Source organism: Pezoporus occidentalis, unplaced genomic scaffold (assembly GCF_034315485.1).
Source record: "Pezoporus occidentalis ecotype Australia unplaced genomic scaffold, CSIRO_AGI_Poc_V1 ctg249, whole genome shotgun sequence".
Lineage (NCBI taxonomy): Eukaryota > Metazoa > Chordata > Aves > Psittaciformes > Psittacidae > Pezoporus > Pezoporus occidentalis.
The window spans coordinates 413,886-437,900 of record NW_026914383.1 but is presented as its reverse complement, the minus strand read 5'-3'; the positions used below and the strand labels follow the sequence as shown (position 1 = coordinate 437,900).

General features: G+C 40.5%; 1 protein-coding gene across 4 annotated transcripts in view; it reads right to left on the bottom strand.

Moving 5' to 3' along the window:
- PRDM2 (PR/SET domain 2) overlaps nucleotides 1-24,015 on the bottom strand; it is a 75,534-nt gene that overhangs the window by 13,703 nt on the left and 37,816 nt on the right. For 2 of the 4 annotated variants that reach the window (XM_062622834.1, XM_062622836.1), the window contains 2 exons: nucleotides 8,437-8,544; nucleotides 3,631-8,002 (listed from right to left, as the gene is read on the bottom strand). In XM_062622834.1, the coding sequence (XP_062478818.1) occupies nucleotides 3,631-8,002; nucleotides 8,437-8,544 (4,480 nt within the window). Of the gene's footprint in view, nucleotides 1-149; nucleotides 1,725-3,630; nucleotides 8,003-8,436; nucleotides 8,545-12,006; nucleotides 12,066-24,015 lie in introns of those variants that run through there. The other 2 variants (XM_062622837.1, XM_062622835.1) reach the window with 2 other exon arrangements.

Sequence of the window (24,015 nt, the reverse complement as noted above, 5' to 3'; positions counted from 1 at the left end):
TCAGAAGTGTCAAGCTGCTATAAAGTTGCTCCAGTGACATGGGTGTAGACCATTCAGGGATGCAAGCACACTTAATTCCTTCTAGATGTACACTGCTGCTTTGCTCCTGGTCCATCTCATTTCCATACAAAAGGCAAGTTTCTCACAAGTTTGTAAAAAGTTGACTTTATTGGTTACAGTTATATAAAAATGTGTCAGGATAGTTCCATCTAGTTGGTCATTAAGTGCTTGCAACACCACCAAGACTTACATACATCTGCAACTCACTCGATGCATTGTGCTGGAGGAGAAAATCCCCCTTCAGTTGCTTACCTGCATTTACAGTACCTTCAGCAAGGCCACAATGTTCAAAAGCAATGACAACCCCACTTTTACATCAAGTTGTAATTTTTAATGTTTTCATTAGAATAGTCTTTATATCACTCTCCAATAAAAGAAACAATATAACTAACAGCAAACTTTAATACAGGAACATGCTCCAAGATTAACAACCCAAAAGGAAAACAAACTGAAATTGATGTAAAATGTAAATCACATATAGTACAATTGAAGTGTCCAAAACAATTTAAATAATTTTAAATATTTTATTTTTTTTAAACTTGCTACAAATGCTTTTATACAGTATTTCAACATAAAGTCCCCATAACAGAAATGTAACAAAATGGGAATGATAGTGAAAGTGAAAGTTAAAGTGGCACAAATTCACCAAACAAAGTATTAAACTACAAATTTTAAGAGGTAGATTACTTTTTTAAGTCAAGAACAAAAAATAAAAGGGGTGTCTGTGTAAAGAAACGAGTCACTTTTCCATCCATTCTGTCATTAATCTTGAAAGCTGCATGAACACGAGAAACAGCATTTCCACAAAAAGCTGTTATCAACAACAGACTAATTTGTTGTCTTAAGTTATTAGATAGAGGTGTACAACCTTTCTGAGTAATTATATATTTAACTTTCAAAATATACAGGTATGTAGTCCTGGTCTATAGCCTTCTTATCGATAAAAAGATACAATGCATTCATTATATATATGGTATTTAGAAATTGATATCAGTATTTCATTGCTATATAAAGTTTCATTTGCATGTATAAATAGGAATTTGGAAAAAATCCATAAAACATCCAAATCAGGCTTTTCCCCCATTGTATACTGGATATCTAAAAGACTCAGAAAGCAAGGAGGAGGAGGTGGGAAGGAGATTCTGTGGTGCTAGGTTGGCCTCTATTGATTCAGTTAGACAAAAGAGACTAAATACATGACAAAAATACTTTAAGTGCAGCAACATTTGTTGTCCCTGAATCTACACTGAATTATCAACAAAATCAAGGATCCTGCTTTGCCAAATACACCACTGACCTGCCTGCGCGCCACTCATGAAGGTACAGACAACTCCAGGATCTAAGCAAGCACAAAGGTAGATTTGGTTTAGTTAATCCCACTATTTTTTTGGTGGTTTCACATGGGTTTTGTTTTGAATAGTACCCTTCTAACTGAATCATCCATGAGCCAGCCATATGTGTCAGGCACGGAGTAAGACAACCTAAGCCTGACCCTGACTATTAGCAAGAAGCCTGAAGGCAATTTTACGATTGTGAGTCAGCTTCAGCTGGTTTCGCAAGCTTGGTGGATTTCACATCCATTGGCGTAGTGCTTATCCTAAGTTGAGCATGCAACAGCTCTACCATGTCATTAAGGGATTTTGTTTTGTTTTTACAGGAGATTCCTAGAAAATAGAAGACAAAAAACTGAAGATAAATGACAAAACAAACTCTTTGTGAATGGAATATGTTTACACAGAGAAACTGAAAGGTGGAAAACACATCTGGAGACAAATATTACATGAAAAAATATTAAGATTTCCTGGAAAAAAGAAAAAATACAGTGCCTGCACAGAGCAGAATCAAAGCCCGTGCTGACAATAGCGTATGAAGGCAAAAAAGTTCTTCATACTGTATACCTGATAGAAAACCAAAGTTGACTACACAATCTAGATCTATGAACATTACTTACTGCAGAAACAAAATGCAAGAGTTCTACTAGCATTAACTATTCATTAAATCAGTCAAGGCTGCAAGCTGCCAATGTAAACCAACAGCATTTGAGAGAGTCAAGGAAATCTTAACCCAGGTCAACTGTGATTTACTCCAAATACTATTGAATGCTTTCCATATGCACCAATTTCCAAGTACTCCATTATTCTGCCCAAGGCCAAATGATTTAATTTAGATGGAAAGATGTGTCATTTTAGCCTCAAATTCTACTGGTCTGTTCTGGCACCATGTAAAACAGAGTTTCACACAACACTAAAGGAGCGGCTGATGAGAATTAAGTAACATAGAGATGTTTATGTCCCAAGAGAACAGGCCTGGTAGATGTTTCTTGTTCCTTAAAGGCATTTTTTTTTACCCCATTAGTCTCCAAATTCCAGTAACATTTTTCTCTTTCAACACGTCCTAATTAGGGTATTGACTATTTAAAGTCAAGTTCCCCTTTAGCGCTTTGAACAATTCTGTTATATTGAACCTTTACTTTACAAAGCATTTCCTCAACATTTTCACCTAGGAGGTCTTCACCGTAAGACACACAAGCTGCAAAGGCTGGATTCTGACACTTGATAAATCCTCCTTGTTCTGAAGGAGGCTGCCAGTTCCTCCACTGTCAATTACTTCGATTGAAGAAATAATACCTTCAGCCACAACTCTAGTGTTAAACACAGCCACGCACTGCAATTACCAAAACCAAAAGAACTCCTAACTACCAGCGAGCTTTGTGGAGGTTACTGGGCAAATCACGCACCTGTATTCAACTCCAGCAGGCTAGGAGCATGTTACTAGCAGTTACAGTTTGGAAAGCACCCTACTGATCTGAGAGACTACATGAAGACGTAAGTCGGGACTCAGGCACATAGATTAAGAGTTTATTTATTTATTGATGTATTATGCTTTCTTGTGATTAAAATGGTTCTTCGCAAAAAGAAATAGAACTTTCATTATAAAATTTGTTTATACTGCAACGTAAGAACATGAAACTTCTAACAAATTTACATGTTCATGTAAGTTTTCTTACACATCTACTTCCCTTCTATTAAGTATTCACTGATCTGACTCAATATGCACATACATCTTTGAAGTATTTGGTCATGGTTCGGTTTTTAAAAGATATGCAGAGAATGCTTTTATTCAAGACCAACAATGCAAGTCATTTTAGTGAGCAAAAAATGCCATCATGATTTGTAGCTTAGCCAACCACCATAAACTAAATCTAGAAAGATTTTAGGCCCCCGTATATGCCAGGTATCAAATACAAGCTCAGTGTCTCCCATACCATTAAGTTTAATGACGTTCAGTTTATTTGCACTCAGGTACTGACATTTTTTTTCCAGAGTTTTCAATTCAGTTTATAATTAAAGACATTCTCTATACAAACTATGTATTATTTCATGACAACATGAAAGAATGCATCCAGTATGTACATCATACCTCAGCATGACAGCTATTTAACCAGGGTTTAAGAAAAAACTTTTTTATTTAAGTACGAGAAACTCAAAAACAAACAAAAAGACCACGAATTATGGCAAACCAGCAAACAACGTGCTCCTGTGCTGTTTCAACTTCAAATTAAATGCTTACCTGAAATCTTTCAGTTCTTGCTTTGTACTGCTTTCATCTCTTTTGTTTTCTGCTGCCTCTGCATTTGCCGCCTGCTGTAGGCTTCGTGTAATAGGTCCTCCAATCCTCTCCCTAGCTTTCACCATGAATCTGTCTGCCTTTTTCTTACTTGCCACAGCAGACTTGCTTGACAGAACAGCTTTGTTATTCCTTTGTATTCTGACGTGCAATTTCCGGGAGGCTTTGCTAGAGATTCCAGAGGAACTGTTCTTACCAACCCCCTTAGTCTTTTTCCCATCAACGTGGGACATTCGGGACACCCTCACAGGACTAGAGTTCCTCAGTGACGATGATGAATTTGGTTTTTTAGAGCGAATGGAAGGTACAAATTTAACGTTTTGTTTTGATTTGAAGGATGCAGAAGGAAGCTGGAGTTGGGCAGGTCCTGAGGTGCGTGCTCTGGTCTTGCCCAGGTGAGGCTGCATGCTCTGCATTTTGATTTCTGCATCTGCTGTCCGCCTGCGCTGGTTACTGCCTTTCTCACTGCTTGCAGGTGAAGGACTTGCACCCTTTTTAGAAGAATTCTTTTTAGAAGATGGAGAGATGGGTTTTTTGGGGCAGCTAAATGATGCGTGCTTGTTCAAACTGCCAATGTAAGTAAACTCTCTATTACAGTAGGGGCAGATGTGAGGGTCTGACTCGGACGGATGAGTTTTCAAGTCTGCCTTCTGCTGGGCAGCTTTCTTTTTTTGCAGAATAGCTTTCTGGACAAGCTGGTTCTTCTTTTTCAATGCACTGATTTTGAGTTTGTTTGAGGACATTTTGCTAATCTCAACATTGAAATTAAGTCTTTTAGGCTGACCCATACGTCTAAAGGCGTTCTTCCCAGGGCCAGCTATAACCAACATGCCATTCTTGGGCTGCACCGTCTGTTTGAGCGGTACTGGATTCTTTTTAGGTGTGTATCTCTTTTTATCACTGGCAGATGCACAGGCCAGTATGTGTTTGTGTAACTCAGGCATGTTATCAACACTCTTCCCACATTTTGTGCATCGAATGGCAGTAGTAAAAGTCTGCGGAATATTGTGGGTAGTGAAGTTTGTTGCAGTAACTCCAATCCCCATAGGATTACGATGGTGATACTGAAATGGAGGTGGTTTAAAGCTTGGGTAGTGTTGATTGAGACCCATACGAACATCTGGATCTTTAGATTTTACTCCAGAAGCCATTATTTTTATAGTAGTATAAAGCTCTTCAGAGGAATCATTCAGATCTTCATCTTCCTCCTCTTTAGAAGGTTCCAAAGAATCTTCTGACAGGCTCTGCATGTGCTCCACATTTGCCTTACTGGGGTCAGTAAAATTCTGGGGTCTCAAAGTCCCACTTTCAAACTCATGATGTGTGCACTCTTTGTCTGGATGGAGATCCCGCTGATGCTGTTGCAAATTGCACAAAAAAGCAAATTCCTTTTTACAGACCGAGCAAACAAAGATATTTCCTACCCCGTGAAGCAGAAAGCGATGCTCTGACAAGTCTGTTTTATCCCTAAAAAGCTGTACACAGAATTCACATTTGAAGGGCCATTCTTCAGCATGAATGGATAAATGCTTTGTTAGGTCTTTAATGGAAAGAAAAGGTGATTCACAGACATTGCACACAAAGCTTTTGTTGAATGTTTCCTGCACTACTCCTGATTCACCTGAAGTATGAGGATCTTCTCTTGCTTTCTGCTGTTCGGTTTCAGCTTCTTCTTGTTTTATTATTGGGAGAGTATTTTCCAGATTATCAGCAGAGGAAACAACAGAAGAAACTACAGAAAGAGGAGGTGGAGATGGAGATGACGAAGATGAAGAAGAGGAGAAAGAGGAGGAAGATGAGGAGGAAGATGAGGAAGAGAGTGTAGGAGGACCAGGTGAAGCAGCAGAAATAAGAGGTTCAACAGAAGGAACAGGAGATGGAGAAGGAGAAACTGTAGGTGAAAGAACTGGTAGCGGGGATTGGGTAGTAGTGTTAGAGAGTGGCGATGGACAAGAAGAAGTGTTAGTGGCACTGGCAGAGGCTTCTGGAATTGATAAGGGCATTGTGGGAAGGAGGGGAGGAGGCGATGTAGCAACTGTTAACATGGGTGGACAGGGAGGTGGGGAAGGAGGATTGGTTGGTGTTAACAAAGGAGGCAGCTGGCACATGGAAGGTACAGCAGATGCCTGTGGAACAGGGGAAACGGAAGAACTAAGGGGCTGAGCGTCAACAGAAGACAATGCAGACAGACGGGGATCCATGTCAGGTTCTGTCTGAGGCTCCAGGGATTTGTTCGGGCTCACACTCCTGTTCACCCCGAGTGTGCTGTCTGTGGCTGCATCCGTCCCATTATACTCATTCAGCAGAACTTTCTGTAACATGCAAGTGGTTGGTTTCTTCTTTTTAACACCACTACAGGTTGGCTGTATGGAATTTTCTTTATATTCCCTAATTTCAGCATCATTGCAAGGCTTCTTATGCACACTTAAATCTAAAACAGATTCCCAGGGAACCTGATTCTTATTCTTGGTATCAGACCTTTGTTTCACACCACTAGATAAATCCAGTGGCTGCTGGTTGCACACACTGCCAAAAGTCGGAGCTGCTGTCCAGTCTTTTGATATTTTATAGTCTTCAAAGCAAAGAGGGCTCAAAGTCTCTTTCTCCTCCCTTCCAGTCAAGCTCCAAGCAGGTGAGTTGCTGTGGCTTTCTAACTTTGGCATTTTTGAACCCCGAATATTATCATTCCACACAGTTTTTCCCTCACCTGATTTGACAAAGTCTCGAAGTACTGGACTGTGCTGTGGAGAACTGGGAGGGGAGCTGGTCCTTCTTTTAAATCTACTGGATACTGAAGGCAAAATAGGTGAAGATGTAACAGAAGGTCCCAGTTTAGGGATCTCTCCTGATGGATTTATCTTCTTACTGTCCTGTGTCTGAAGAAGCTGTTTTAATTTTGACGACAAATAAACACCTTTTTCTTTCTGAAAAGGTAAGCTTTCTGTTGAAAGGCTGAGAGGCAGATTTAAGGAACTAGTAGGAGTTACAGGTTCTGGGTTTATTTCAGTTTTTATTTTTGGTACAAGAGGAGGGCTGGCAGTTCTCCTCTTTTTGGATTCATTGCTCCCATTGCTAGAGGGTTCCTTAGGAGGTTCATTCACATGCGTCTGTGTAACCTTTAAAGTTGGGGAAATTTCCACTGTGACTGGACTGATGATACAATTTAGCCCATACAACTCTGCAGAGTTGGACTCCATCTGAATCACATCACAATTGCTAGTGCTGCTGTTGGACTGAATTTTACCATCAATGTAGTAATTTAAATTTTCAGAGATATTGCTGGAAATATCCATAATATAGACATCGTCTACCTCACCTTCCTCTTCTATTTCTGTACTTGCTATATATACACTCTGGACTGGTGGGGCCTGCTCTGTCTGAAGTGGTGGCTCTTCAGTAAAGAATCCTTTTCTTCTGACACCTTTGGGAATAAGATGACGCTCATGAACCCTACGCTGATGCCTCCGCATGTTGGTGTGAGTTCCAAAAACCTTTTTGCAGTATTTGCATGGATGTAATTCTTTGGGCTCCTTATTTTCCTCAGCAAAAGCAGAGTTTGACATTTCTTGGGAAACCTTCTCAGAATCTAAGACAACAGAGTCTTGCACAAGACTGGAAACATTCAGGTCATCTTTAAGACCATCATCCACAATTACTTGGTTATCAGCAACATTATCCAAGTGTTGTGAGGACGTTAGTGTTAAGAATGGTTTCCTTTTTGGCCCTGCCTCATGGCGTCGCTCATGTCTTCGCCTGTTAATCTGAGTACCAAAGGCTTTCCCACAGTATCGACACTTGAAAGCATGGTTAACAGTAGATATATGGATGTGCATGTGGCGTTCAAGTCCTTGCTTTGTTGTAAACTTCCTCTCACAATGCTGACAGGGAAACATGAATGTTTCTGGAACATCCCCATTTGACTCACCTCTTGCTTTTGGAATTTTCACAACCAGTTTTTTCTTTGGAGAGCTTTCTGGAGATTCTTCTGATGTACTCTTTTGCTCTTCCACGCAGTCTATCTTCTCTTCACATACCAAAGGCATTTCAGCATTTTCTTTAGGCATACTGGTATCTTCTATCTCCTCTTCATCTTCCTCCTCTTCATCATCCTCATCATCTTCATCATCAAAATCATCTGATGCACAGTTTATTGCTTCTTCTTGTTTATCTTCAGTTACCGTTTGTGGTTCACTGGTAGGACTGGGGATCATCAGCTTTGGAAGTACATCCTGATTTACCATTTCCTGAATTACGGCTGTTTGTTCCAGGGACAGTACAGCAGAAACAGAAGGTGCTTCATCTTCCTCTTTGTGACCTGACACACGGAGTAGGAAAAGAAAAGCATGAGACATTTTTACCAAACACTTCCAAGTACACTGCACCTTTCTTCTGCCTTTTCTTCTAACATAGCATAAACAGTATTTATATTATGACACCGATTTCCATTAAATAACAATAAATACTGACTGTATAACTAAGCTCCAAAGACTCTTCTGTTCTAAGAAGTCTGGATTTACATCTAAGTTTTACAGTACATTTGGTTTTCCTGTTGTCAGTCCTGCATGCTTAATGACATACTTCTGATACCAAAGTTCCCTACTAATAAAAAAGTCTGGGCAAAAGATAGAAACACGTTCACTTTGCTACGCTAACAAAACATGCTAACATACTAAACAGGACAAAAAGCATCCCCTATTCAAAAAGATAGTTAGAAGGATAAAAAATAAGATAAAATACTTAAGAACTCACCCTCTTTAGAGTCCTTCATATCTGCAGCAGTAGAATCCAAATCAGCCTTTTTCTGTTTTGTATCCACTGCCTTCTTTCCCTTTTTACCTTCCTGAGACTTCTTCTTTCCTGAGGAGAAGAGATGACCAACAGTCATTATTCCTGCTCAACAATATTTGCTTTTTGTATTTAAATGGCAGAATTAAACCCCCCAGCTTTGGAATATAATACTTCCCTAGAAACCCCATCTTCCTGAGGAATACAAATGATGGATCAGTAAAAAAGACAAAGAAACAAACCTCCAGAGCCCAAAAGAAATTAGAAGACAACAGTGAATGTCTAAAACCCTAAGACTCTGAAATACTTTACTCACTTTCAAAGCAAGAACAGACTATAACAAAAATGTGTTGTCCAGAGTTAACCAGCTCACACCATACAGTTACCCAATACCTCCATATGGCTACTGAATTACTGTATCCATAAAAGCATATGGAAAATGTGAAATGTCTTCATACAATGCTAATTGGAAGATCTGATGAAGTGAAACCCATGGAGGCTTCCCTACTTGTATGAATATTCTGAATAATGACTTGAAGAGCTGTAATAAAAGCAATGAAGTAATAACATTATGAGAAAACTAAAAGTAATCTTGACCAAAAAGGCAAAGACAATAAAATCAAACCAGATGGAACTCAGTAACAGTACAACATGAAGGTATTTGATCATGTCCACCAACACAAACAAATTTTCTAATGTTTTCTGTTGGCAAAATTAAGAGATTAGATTAGTTCCACAGGATGCTGAACACAAGGAAGATTAGGGGAGAATGGCATTACGCAAAGACTTGATCAGTGTTGCAAGACGTACGGACACTGTAACTTCTTTTACCAATGCACTGCACCGTTACATCTGCTGATTTTTTCCATTAATCTTAAAAATTCAGTCCTGTAACATATAGAAATTACAGGAAGAACTGCAGTAACAAATGAAACTTTAAGGCCTTCCACCTCATTCACTGCAAAGACCACATTCTCCAGATAGAATGGTTATTTTACATACATCAATGCGGTTGAGACATCCACCTCTTCTGAAACTTCACACTTCTACACAGTACCTCTTAGGAGTGAGAACTGTTCAGAAGAAGCAAGCAAAATTCCTCCTTCTAACACAAACTCCTTCTCTAACACTGAAAATGCTACTTTAACGCACTGACCCTTCCCTGTAATCAGAAGTGTGCATCACAGCCCCAAACCCATTTCTTATTTAGAAGCACATTCTTCCAACCCACAATCCTGTCAACAAGTTCCTCCTCTTTTTTTTTTCCTTGAAAATATTTTTTCACATCTTGAGCCAAGAAACTGAAATGCCTTTTAAAAAATGTTCCTCTGTTCAAACTGAAAATGTTCGAGTATGTAGCCCTCCAACAGAACAGATCAGAGACAGGTCAGCTTTAAAAGGAAATGCTTGGGTTTATTTGAACATTCTATTCTATCTAAGTAATTATCTGGATTTCCTCTCAAGGAGCTCAGATTTCACAGGCTCTCCCCACATTCTGGAGTGTTTCCATTTCATGTATATAATTACCCTTGTGTTAATTTCCTAATTCCAATTCAACGGCCTTTAGCCTGAGAAACTGGCAATAGTCACAGAATGGATTTATGTCACCTTTGCAAAATACACACACACCCTTCCTAAAGTGAACTAGCAATTATCATATCCTCAGATACTATAACAATCCCTGTGTCCAAACAGCCCATAATGAACCAATACTGGTTTATCTGATGATTCAACATTTGGTTGTATTTTATACCAAACACCTACAAGTTGTGAGAATATGCAGCGTGGATTTTAGTGTTCACACAGGTATAAGGAATTGAAGAGCATCTTTCTGTGAGAGGCTACTGAACGTCCAGCTTGAACAGAGCTTCTTGGTATCAGCACCACTAATGTTTGTAACTACAACTCCCAGTACCAAGCCTGAGTACGAAGTATTTCAAACAAGCTTCCAGAAGTCAGCTGAAACCACTCTTGCAATGTACAGTAACACAATCCACCTACAGTTCCATTTCTAGGTAAAAGACCCAAATGTGTCAATTTCAATATATCCTGAAGGAATAAAACATACTTCACAATACACCTTAGGACCAACCTAACAAAACTAGGTAAAAGATCCAAACGTGTAACTTCAATACATCCTGAGGGAATCAAACATATCTCACAGTACACCTTAGGACCAACCTAACAAAATGTATTCAATTGCTAGAACCCTTTAAGAGCTGACGTTTTTCCTGCAGACTGCTCAGCATTTCAAGACCAACATCAGTATCCTGACTTAAGTGACTGAAAACATGAAATTCTAGATTTCTCTCTCATCTCTATAAGTGAGAGTGGAAATAAGAAGGAAAAGATGGGTCCACAGGCCCCTCTCATCTGTGCCAAACTCAGCCACAGTTAGAGATAGTGCTCTACTAGACTGTGAAGCATATGACAGTATTGCAGATGAAGTCACAGGGCAATTCTACATTTAGTTCTAGAGCAGCACTGAATTTAAGCATAATGACGTGTTACCATTAAAGCCTTCAAATCCAGACCCAATTCTTTTTTCTAACAGGACTAGAAACAAATTGTGCTCTTTGAAGTGTGAGGTCAAGACCATAAAAGCAACAATAAAAATCACTCATAGGTGTTAAAGCATGCACAGGTTTTCCAAAGCACTGTCCATTTATGGGATGTAACATTTACAGTACTTCAAATCCAATTATAATCTGGGAAATCACTAAAATAGCAGGATTTGTACACAAAATGGAGTTACTCAAGTCACATACTTCCTTATGCTATGGAAGGAAGATCATCTGCAAGTTCTCCTGCCACACTCCAAAAAACCAAAGATGCAACCTGCTCACAATGCAGCCTGCTCAATTGTATGGCTGGAGGTGGTTTGATTTCTTGGCCCTGAAGCATAAATGCATTTGAAAATTCATCTAGCACCTAACTGCCCTTACTCAGAAGGGCAAGCAAACTTGCCAGTTAAGTGTCTGACAGTTATCAGCTAGAAACAACCACCAGTTTTCAGTGTTTTCCTTGGACCAGCTTTAGCTTGTTCATTTATAGGCTGCAGCATTCTTGTAAAGGTTAAAAGAATCCACTGTACTCAAGCATGGCAATGACTGTCCCAGATGAGTCCACTTCATGGCCCTGAATGTTCAAAAGCAGATGCCCAGGAACAGAATTTAAGACCAGAGTAATAGTAAAGTGGTAATTCATTGATATACTCTCCCAGCTTTCACAGATCAAGACTTCAGGAACTTTTGAAGATGTTTAATAGCTTTTGCTAGACTTTCTTCTATGAATTCCCAACATCCATACACACCTGAAACATTGGTATCATTTTCTTCCTGCAGATTTTCAATGAATAACACAACCTACTATTCTGATATAATGGGTACCACAGGGAGTAGCCAAGAAGGTCTGCCCCTTAATTTTCCTACTGTTTCAGATGTCAAGCACTAACAGAAGCCTGCAGGAAAGGGAAAATGCCTCAGAATACAGAACCTGGTGGAAGCCTGAGTATAAGTACACACGTGCACTTACCATCAGGTTCCTGAAGGGTCCTACATGGCTGCTACTGCCAGCTGGATCCTCCACTTGGTCTAAACAAGAAAGATACAGGAATGAAACACAGGGAAAGTGAAATGGAAACAATGACAAAAGAATAAATGAAGGGCAGAACTTCATATACGTGCACGTGCATTAAAAGAATTGCAAAAGAAAGATGCAAAGGAAAATGAGTGAAAGAAACAGATGAAAAGCTACTTGTCTACAGTGACAAAGATCAAAAGAGGAATGCATCAATTTGGCTTGCAACTTCTTTTTAAAATATAGTCCTTTTACGCCCTTTCCTTTCACTTATGCTGCAGATAGCTCAGCACAAGCATTATCTGCCTTTAAACCTTCACAATACTTGTATAACATTTAGCCCAAAAACTGCAACAGCCACAGGTGATCTCATGCTATTGCCAATGTCCGGATAATCATTAAGTCCCACTTACTACAGGAGTTCAGATGAGAACAGAGTAAGAATTCAAGAGAGAGGAGTAACCTTTATTTGGCCACACTTTATTGATCAAACCAAGATACCTCAAAGCAACCTACAGTTAGCTGTGCTTGTATTTTTGCTCTTAACCAGAATACTAATGGAACTGTGAAACCAGAGTTATTTCTGGTGGGATGGGATAAGCATACTCAGACAACAGGAGGCAAGAAGTTAAACACAGTGTTTCTATACACTTGGAGCTGAATTCTATAAGTAAATGCTACTAAACTATACAAGCTGCTATTATGTTTAATAACCATTAAGTGCAGCACCATGAGACACTGGCACAGGGTGCCCAGAGAAGCTGTGGCTGCCCCATCCCTGGCAGTGTTCAAGGCCAGGTTGGACACAGGGGCTTGGAGCAAGCTGCTCTAGTGGAAGGTGTCCCTGTCCGTGGCAGCGGCTGGAGCTGGAGGAGCTTTAAGGTCCCTTCCAACCCAAACCAGTCTGGGATTCTACATTCACAGTTACGATCATAAAGCAAGGATACTCACACCTGACCTCGAACAGTTTTGAATCACTTCCAAGAAATCTGACAGACACTGGCCTCCCCCAAAAGATTGTGTTTATAAGGGAAAAGAATCACTGGTGTAAGTTTCTGGTACTCCTTTGAAATCCGTAGCCAACAACTAACTGCAGCCCAGTAACGTATCTACCTCATACCCCACCTGTGCTGTCTCAAAGTACCACAGATACCTGCCCAAATCTCAAGCCTCCTGGAAAACAGTGCAGAACAGAACCCTTAAAATGCATTCTTAGGGCACAGGTGAGTGTGGCCACCTTGGAAAGGTATGGCCAAAAGGAAAAGGACAGATTTGCATTTTATACTCTGGCAAACAAGGATCCCCACATGGTTTCATGATGCAAATTACAGTGTAATGACATAAACTTGATAGTCAAATCCCTTTGGGACTGGTTCAGATTAGTGAGAGTTTGCATCAATCCCATTCTAGAATAGTATTTTGGCATTGAAGAGAATGAAATAAAGGATAAGCCTATATACAAGCTAGAAAGTCCTACAGAAAACTCAGCAGAAGACAACAGCATAATCATTTCCACATTATTCTGATTAATGAATTCTACAATACTGATGCCGCTTGATTTTTTAATTTGAGAAACTGCTTGCTGTGCACCAGAATTCCTCTGTTTCTATACCCGGAATGCTGGTAGATGTCCTGCTTTTCAAGTACATTCCTTAAACCTTCAGGCATCTGTAAAAATCTGACTACTTGTTTGTTCTGGAAGACAGGCTAGAAAATATGAATGCCCTTTGCACACAAAAGCAGCCATGTCCAAAATAACAGCATAAATGGCTCCAAAAAATTAAACCCAAGTTGTGTTGGCTGCAGGAGCATGAAAAAACACAGAAACATGTTGCAGTCACTCTCAGAATCTTGTCCAACTTGGAATGTCACAGCACATCAATGTTAAAGACCTTACATATTTAATAAATGGAATTTATTAAACAGTAAATTAAGTAAGCACCAAAAAAATGTATTGAAGTCAAGATGCCCATTATGAAGCTGTGAAGTCTGAGGCTGTTCTTTTAACGTGTTTTCCCCTGATGGCTTTTATGTGTCTTCATTTTGGGGTTTGATTTTTTTTTTCGTTCCCCCATTAGCCACAGTTCATCACAGAGTGAAATCCTGTTTACAAAACCTCTCCTGCTATCTGCCAGCACCTGCTCAGGCAGCAAAGCCAAATCATGAACTACTTGGCTGACTAAATAGCAACATACCTGTGTGTTAAGAGCTGCTTACAGACACTGGGAGGACTGAAGAACTCTTTCTAATATTCAGGAAACCTGGTACATATGACATGCCTGAGATATACATATATGTATATATATAGATATATATATGAGGATTATTCGTATTATCATTGGGATTACAGAAATTTGCTGAAAACACGATGTCATACTCACAAGGTTATGCAAATATTTTATTTCAAGATCTAAGCCAACAGCCACACATCAAAATAGACACAAGCTCATTGCACAGCTCCTCATCCACATTTGAAGAGTTAAGCACTGCAGACTTACACCTCTACCACATTACTGTGGCAAAGAATATTTGACTTTTAGCATTCACCGTCTCACAATTAATCCATTTTTAAACTGCTGTCCAAAGTTTAAAGTGATTTAGGATAGGTGAGTTTATTCACTATATTGTTCAAAGTGTCACACTGCAAATTACTGGAGAGAGAGGAAATGAGCATAGAAATAGCAGGGATAAGTCACAAAATAGCAGGGACAAGTCATAAAGCTAGCAAATATTAGGCTAGGGATTGAAAAGATTACACCCCTGAAAGAAAACACCCCAGCAATTCTAGTTTGTTGATGTTACTTAGGTGTTATAACATTAACCTCCAATATTTCTACATAATATTACTGTTAATACAATACCCCAAAGTTCCTTTTAACTACTTACATTTACATATTGATTTGAAACTTGACTAGAACAAGCTGAGCTGTGTTTAACTTCTTGTGTACTTCTGAACACACACACACACACACACGTTATTACCGGGGGGGGGAGAATGTCTTTTGAACTCAAAGCTTCCAACTTGAAACAAAACAGAACATGAAACCACTGCCCACCAAATGCTTTGGGGGAAAAATGCTCTTGTACTGGCAAGCTAAAGTACTAGAGAACCCACCAGGATGCTTCCTGAGACCCCAAGGCTCAGATACGCAAGTGATGCCAAAGAACAGCTTTGATGGTAGATTTTTTTTCCACAGGCTGAACTGGTATGAGTCAAGGCAGAAAAAAACTTTTATTTTTATGCCATTGTGAGTGTAAGAGATGCTGTATGAGTAATGTCTTCCAGTTTGGCTATATGTGTGTGTTGCACGCACACATGAAACCCTTTCTAACACCCTCTGGCAGAACTTTTCCCCTGGGTTGGAAGGTACCTATCCCTCTGATTCAAAAGCAAGACCAAGTATGAGAACATTAACTGACTTTTCCATCTTCAAGACTAAATCTTTCTAAAACTGAAATTAAAACAATGTAAAAAAGACACCAAAGCAGCACATTCTTATTCAGATTCCAGCAATTCTAAGGGTGAAATTCAAGCTACAGGAGGCACAGATCCACAGATCAATTTTTGAAACACGTGATTAAAGGGCATGTCAAATCTGAATGGACACACAGGATCATCAAGAGGCCTATTTCAACAAGGCCTATTTCAACAATGCTGTCAAGGATGTAGGAAAACCTGCAGAAAAAGGCAAAATTTCAATGTGGTTACCCTGGTTTCCTCAATCTATACGATAAAGAATTGATGGAGCATTTTCCTTGCAACACCATTACAAAAGCAGCAGATACAAGTAGACCCTGGAAGTATAATCTTAGGTACTGTTAAGAAAATGAAACACTAAAATGGACATGGGATGTTTCAGTGTCCAAAAACTACCACAATGTAACTTTAACTTCTGATTCCCAAGAATAATTTAAAGCCAGAGAAGGCAGCGAGGTCTCTGAAGAGAAACTGCATGCCCTGTTGTTTTAGATAATCTATTTTCCTCACTGTAATTTGAAACACAATCTCCAGTACCACTACCTCTGTTTGAAGACCACAAACAGCAGCAGCAGAGATAAAGGGCTGCTTGACAAGAATAAAGGCAAATGCAGTGAGCAAAGGCTCTTCTGCAATTTCTTCCAGCATCAACTCTTCCTTAAAAAGACACTTTCAAGCTTGCCCAGTAGAAGCAGAAGAAGAGGAACCAAATAAGCATGGAAGACAAACTTCACAATAATTCTATTAATATCAAACTGCTTGTTGTATAAACATAATGCTACACATTAACCATCACCCTGCATACAAAGAGTAGCATTTTAATCACTGCATTTTCCAACCAGATTATGGAAGTTGCAGTAACGTCCTGCCTTGAGAAGACATTTCAGAACACCTGAAGACAGATGCACATACACCCGTGTATATGTATTGAAATGGTTGTACCAATCACTAAACAGCCATTTTGCAGAAAAATGGAGTCATGCATTTACGGAGACTGTTAATATGACATTTGCATAACATGAATTTGTTGCCATGGAAAGCATAGGAAAATTCTGAGCTGGGCTATTTAAAACACCAATTCCTGCAAGTGTTTGGCAAAGTCTCCACTTCAATGATAGCACTGAAGATCCTGTTACTCTATCTCAATACAAACTTCTTGAATTATATAATAACCAGTACAAGAAACATTAGCATGGCATCATAGGGTATGCCATGCCAATGTAAAGAAATGATGCAACAGTTTGCAAGAAGCAAAAGGGAATATACTGCCATTATGTGGAGTTCTTCATGACCCCAGAAAAGCTCAGCTGAATTTCTTCACAAAATTCAAATGTAAAAAATCATTTAGCCTGAAAAATCCTATGAAGGGAAATCTTAGTATTACATATGTGATATTACACTAGTCCTCAAAAATTAAAATAGGAATTCTCTTCAGTAGTCTTCCTACACTTCCTGGTTTTTAAGTTAATTATGTACCATCTTCCTCTGTAACAGGAAGAGGGGCAAAAAGCAGTTTATATTATCTGTTTGCAGTAGTATGCCATCCACATTGGCAGCACCTCGTGCAAATTATTAATATGATATGCCTTTTGACTAAGCTGAGTATAAATCATAGGAAGTGTTAAGTTCATAGAAAAGAAGACTTACTCATCTGTCGTGGTTTAGACATTATCCATAATGACTTAAACGGTACAGAATGCCATCTAACAACTACCAAATACAGCAAACAAACATGTACAGGGTTTAATTCTGTGCAGTTTTCACCCACATGAGAGCTGTGATGACACTATTAAATGTAAATAATTAAACAAGGAGCTTTCATCTTCCCAAGATTTAAAATGTTATTCCTGCCCCATGCCAGTATTTCTAAAACTGAATTAGCAGAGCACACAAATATGCGCTCAGACTTGCCCTAGAATTTCTCCATCACTCAACACAGTTGTGTATTTCTACCTCCTACCCTCCCCAATAACACAACCTCCCACCATTCACTACAAATTCCTAGTAAGTCACTTGATAGCCAGCCGCCACAGGCACAATGACACAGCCAACCCTCACAGAAAACGTGATCAACAGCCTTCCCTCATTATAATCCATTAGGTTTTAGTTTGCTAAGCATTAAAACAAAAGCAGTAGTGAAAGAAATGACAGCTGGCATACAGATTTTCCAGAAATAACTGGTGCTCTCTATATTTAGCCAGTTTTTATGGACAATTCAGTTAAAAATAGAGCATCCAAAGTACATATTTAAATACAGAGAATTATTCAAAAGTTGAATTTATGCTTCAACAAATGTGAGCTTTTACTTGAATCCAGAAAATGGTGCTTCCCCATTCACTACATCTCTCCTTGATATGTTTTTCTACCCCTGACAGGAAGCTAAACTCTGATAATTAAGAAATAACATGCACTCTGACAGCATCATCTACAAGATAATGCAAATGAGAGACCTCACACAAAAACTTGCACCACAAAGTTTAACAGGATCACTATTAGATCAGCCTGCCTTGATCTGTAATAAATAACACAAATATTTGCCATGGCTCTGTCTGGATCACTAAACATTTGAGAGGGTTAGATTAAAAATACCCAGGGGTTTTAGCTCAGTTATCTTTAGCAGTAACTACTTAGGACTTTAGAACTACTGTCAAACTCTGCTGTTTGACACACTGGATAGATTCAAAAACAGTGGTGACCACACCAATAATGACATTTAGAAAGAGAAAATACTAATAAAGAAGAAAGAAAAATGAAAGGACTGCTGAGTCCACATGCAGACCCCAAAGCTGATGCCCTTCAGACACTGCTGCTAAAGGTGTCCTTCCCCTATGAAGAGCAGTTTCACTCCACCACACCAAACAGAACTCTTGAAAGGTGAAAAACTGCAATTGCTTGGAAGACCAAAAGCACGGTTTATCCAAACGTTTGTCCAGACATGGGCTGTGGCTTTACTTGGAGAACGCAGCTGTACAAGGGCTACAATTCCCAGGAAACAGAACTGCCTTTGTATCAAACCGGAGCATGGAATTACTACAACAGGAGTCTCTAACACTGAGGAAACAAGAGCAAAGCCTCTCACAGATGCAGGATCCAGACAGTGCTGCTACTGCCAGATTAAATCTCTATTATAAAATTAAACCCCTCAGAACTGCTACAAGGTCACACTCAACATTTTCTATTTAATGCTCTCACATTTGTCCAGTTATTTATATTGTTATTTTTTTCCAAATGAATTCTTTTGTTTACCAGACATACAACATGTCATCTGTCAGAAATCTTCCTCCAACAATACAGTAAAATATTCTCAGTGAAATCACCCTCTTCTCTTCTACAATGTATTTCATTCCCTCCTTGGCATTCATTCCCCATTTTCTTTCCTTTAACCTAATTCTCTTATTTTAATTCGGTACAACTTGCAGACATTATCTCTACTTTGGGGACTCAAAAGGGAAAAACACAGCACAGAGTTTTTGTTGAGGTAATTTTTTTTTTACTGTTATCAGCAGCAATCCAACAGATTTGTAATAGAATCCTATCCTGTATTTCAAGAAGGGAAAATTACTTTGGAAACAATATTCAGTGGTACTCCCCAAAGCACACACCCCCTTATTGCCCTCCTGTCACCAGCACACCCCAAAGTGCCAAGGTATCAGCTTTGGCATGCAATGCAAGCCTGCCTTAAACAGCATTTCTTCTGTACAGTTTTAAAGGCTATTATTTACTGCACACACAGCATTAACAACTTCCCCGACTGTTTTGCTCAAACACTAAGAACAGATGTAAGAACAACATATATCAAATGACACACACTCAGATTTGTACAAGGAAAACACCACAATTACCAGCTTCAGCAGAGATGACAGTAACAGAATTACCAACTACAAACTATAGTAAATATGTAGTGCGCTTTCATCAGTCCCCATTAAAAATCTTAGAGCATTTCATGAACTGGGTTTCCAACATAAGAAGGAACTGTTAACAAGCAGCTGCTGTCATGACATTTGCAGCATGAAAATTTTGCTTCTCCGCATCTGTTAAATTTAGGAAAAACCTCATGTCCCTCCAACTTTCCAACCTCAGAGTGACAATCCAAGGTCATGAGGCAGAATATCACTGCAGGTTCTTTCTAATACATACAAGTAGATAAAAGAAGAAGGTAAATATGTACAATTGTTATTTTAAGGTACAATACAGACCCCAAATCATTTTTATCTGCTGAGAAACTGAGATGTGCTTAGGTTCCTCTGTGAAACCAAGCTCTTCATTCACTTCAGCTGCAGCTCACTGGTAATTCCTTTGAGAAATGCTTTTCAGTCCTCTCTGATAGTAAAATATACTGACTTGTACTTCCAAAGGAACTCAAACCATAATGCTCCAGTTGCCCAACCAGAGCATGTCTCAAGATGCACAAGAGCATACCACAGAACAACAGCAACAGTTGGTGCTTAAGTTAACAGAGCCAACAACAGAAGTTACTAAATTTTTTGTTTTCCCCAAACCAGATGACAGCAATTTGGTACCTGCTTCATTTCTGAAACCAAGTCAGGTCTATAGGCTCAAAGTCACTACAAGGAATGGCAACTTCCTCCATTTTTCAAACAATGTGAAAAGAACCCACAGTCAGAGCACAAATGTATGTGTCTTCTGCTCAGTTAACTACTATATTCAAGATTAACCTGTTCAGATTAAATTTAAGATGGGTAAGTTTTTGGCACACATCTTTGCATAGCATAGGATATCAGCAAGAAAGAAAACTTCACTGAAAAGTAACCCGCATCTTTTCATTTGCAGGCAAGGAACTGGAAAAAACCCACAGCTCTGGACTATGAGCGTGGAGAGCCAAGAGACTGGAGGTCGATACTGAACAGTTAAGGATTCGGTAGCTGTAGCGAAGTTGCAGCACAAAATCCAGTTGGCTTTTGCATCCCCTGAGACAAGGGTCCGTAAGATTGGAACCACTGGACTCTCTGCTCTTCACCTGCAACACTGTGGGCAAGGCAATTTTTTTACTCAATTCACTGAAATGGAGCATGACCTACTTGGTAAAAGCCCCAGACAGCTCTAATTTGGCAGCAGTGTCACACAAATTTCCTTTCAAGAGTACGACTCTATGGCAAAGGTGTGTATTTTAACATTCTGACGCAAACTTAGTGCTAAAGAGAGGTAAGCTATTGCTGCAGTTGAGCGGTTTTACCCCAGAGCTTACTGTCTAGACACTTAGCTGCTAATTTTACTGGCAGCAGCATAGAAAGCCTGCATGGGACTCAGCTCTGAGCAATGGCAATGCGTAAGAAAGTCTACCAAAATCTGTATGAATTGAGTAACTTTCAGAATCATTCAGCCTTTCCCATTCAACAATCAAATTGTTTCAACTGCCAAATAAAACAAGATTCATATCTGACTAGACTCAAGTAAGACATCTGGCTTCCAATGCAAGCTAGGATAGATCTGTAGCTGATGGTTACCACTCAGATGGTAATCCATGGCATTCTGCAGTAATAATAATCCAGATGATTGATTTTCAGCTATTACAATACTCTCACTAGTGTCAATCATCACACTAATAATACTACTTCTTTGAAGTTGAAAGCATTAATCACAGTATATCAAATGCTCTTGCAGAACTCTGACACAAAGTGTGACAACAGCATTAACTCTTTAACAGCAACTCTAGTAATCTCCTGAATGCTCCTCAGAGTTTCATCCTAAACAACTTCCAGGCACTGGTGATCCAAATAAATACTGTGCTTGCTTAGTCCCGGGGAAAGAAGTGTTTAAAAGGCGAGTAAATGTTTGTCAGTGAATATCTGATGGTCAGACATTATCTGATTTCTTAGCTACAGATGATGAAATACCAGCGAGTCTTATTTCACTAAGCCAAGTAAAAACTTCGACTGCTGTAACATTTCCTTGAGGAACTTGACACAGCAAGTGAAAGCCAGTGAGAGCTCTTCAGAACAAAGTCATTCCTGTCAGCCTGTGTAAGGCTCTTGGCAGGAATAACAAAATAAATATGAAGGTTTGACATGTTAAAAAAAATACACACACTCCGGTCTGACAATGCTTTTCCATTTTGTTGATTTGGAAAATGAATTAAAGAGCTAATAAGTGGATTATAAAGTTACTTTGATATTTTGCAGTTTCATGATCCAGTGACATGAGAATCTGCAGAGACTTCACAAACACAAATTACCTTGCAGAGATCTCACAATTAAAAAGCTCTCAGACACACACACACAGATGTAGCCGGTATCTCTCCTCAGAAATAACCAGCTATCAAGACTTTGCATGCACACACGAGGTTAAACATGCTTTTTTAGCACTGCACAGTGAATTACAGAGGGCACCTGTAGGTAGGCCCTCAGTGCAAGATGATCCTCATAAACAATTCAAGTGAAATAAATGGTTGGTGCAAAATTAGGGTAAATTGTAATAAAAATAAGCACTGAAGTTTAGTGCCATAAATGCTACAGAATCAATATCAATAATATTTTTCAAATGGGTTGGAAGAGATGAAGTCTAAAAAGAAAGCAAGAAGAGAAAGGCAGTAAAACCAACTGCGAGGTAACAAAGATTCTCATTACAAGTAGAGCTCTGTCCTGGGTTCAGCAGCACCAGTCATTTTTCTCCTTCTTGGAAGCTGGTGCAGTGCAGTGTTTTGACTTTTGGCCTGGGAACAGAGCTGATAACAAGGATGTTTTGGTTTGGCCAAGGACTTTGTGAGCCTCACGCTCTGCCAGGGAAGCCAGGAGGAAGAAGACACAGGACACCTGACCCAAACTGGCCAAAGAGGTATTCCATACCACAGCACGTCATGCCCAGGACGTAACTGGGAGTTAGACGGAAGGGCTGGGAGACTGCAGGGTTGGAGGAGGTATCGGTCGGTGCTTGGTCAGGCTGGGGGGAGTGAGTTATCGGTCAGCTGGTGGTGAGGTGTTGTATTCTCTTCCCTTGTTATTTATCATTATTATTATTGGTGGTAGCAGCAGTGATTTGTGTTATACCTTAGTTACTAAACTGTTCTTATCTCAACCCGTGGGAGTTGCATTCTTTTCAATTCTCTTCTCCATCCCTACTGGAGCAGGGGGAAGGAAAGAAGGGGTGGAGTGAGTGAATGAGTTACCTGACTGGGTTTAAACCATGACAGTTCTTTTTGGTGCGCAATGTGGGTCTCAAGGGGTTGAGATAACGACAGATCTGACCAGATTAATAGTCACTCGTCACAACGATGATTTATTGGCTCTCAGAGTTGTTCCTCTTGATCTCACAGTTTCAGAATGTAGTACATTACTTAGAGCCGGTATTTGCTGTGTTAGTGTTTATCAAGTGTGGGGCTTGGGCTAAGGTTCTTGTCTCACTGTACTTCATGGCAATGACTTGTAACACGGGTGGGCTCCAGCAGCAGGGCGGGACGGACGTGGCCGTGGACTTGTACCTGGCCGTCCCGCTGCTCCTCACGGGCCTGGCCCTCGCCCTCGCCTCTGTCTTCATGAGGCCGCGGGGAGCTGAGGGGGTGCGGCCCCGGGAGCCGGCGGCTGCTGAAGCGGCCCGGGAGAGCGGCCCCGGGGACCAAACGGCGGCGGGAGCGGGGCCAGAGGCCGCGAGGGGACGGCTGCGGGTGGAGGAGGTCGGGGCGGTCGAGGAGAGGAAGGAGGCGGCTGCCGAGCAGCGGGAGAAGGCAGCGGAGGAGCCGAGCCCAGCCCCGCGACGGCCGAGAGCATCCCCCGGCAGCCGCCCACCGAGCCCCAGGAGGATGCAGGAGACCAGGCAGCATTTCCCAGCAAGGCAGAGGAGGAAGAGCTGGACTCAGGAAAAGAGAAGCTGGCGGTGGGAGCGCCGGCAAGAACAGCAGCTACACCAGCCCCAGTGACAAGTACAGCAGCATCGTCTGAGAGTTCTGAAGGTTTTGAATGGCCTTTGGGCATCCTTGGGACCTGCCTGCTGATTGTGATGGGGATCAGCATGTTGGCACGCACACAGACTCTGTTCTACCCACGACCATTTTGTCTGATCTCAGAAGTTAAGCAGAGTCAGGTTTGGGTCTTGTCTGGGGTTAGATGACGATATAGGGGGACCAGGAGATTTTCCCCAAGGCTGGACAGTCATGAGTGGCAGGGTGTGTGGGACAGTTTGGGCAAGTATCTAGTCCACTGGGCCCCTCCGGTGCTTTGGGAGCGTCAGAGGTGGAAGGCAGCTGTATGGAGTCCCCAGCAACAAGCTGCAGTAACTGCTGAAGAGGACAGTGAATCATTTTGATTCTGGTGGGCCCATGGCACTTCAGGCCATCAGAGCAGAGATGCAACACAGAGATGGACTCATGATCAAGGGGTGGACTTAGCAATGGACACTATTGCCCAGGTTATTCACGAGTGTGAACACTGCACACAGTCTCTCCTGCTCTGGAAGACTGTTACAAGAGATGGAGCCTGACATCATGGACCACATGGACTCAGCAGCTTTATAGGGACTGGTCCATGCACTTAGAT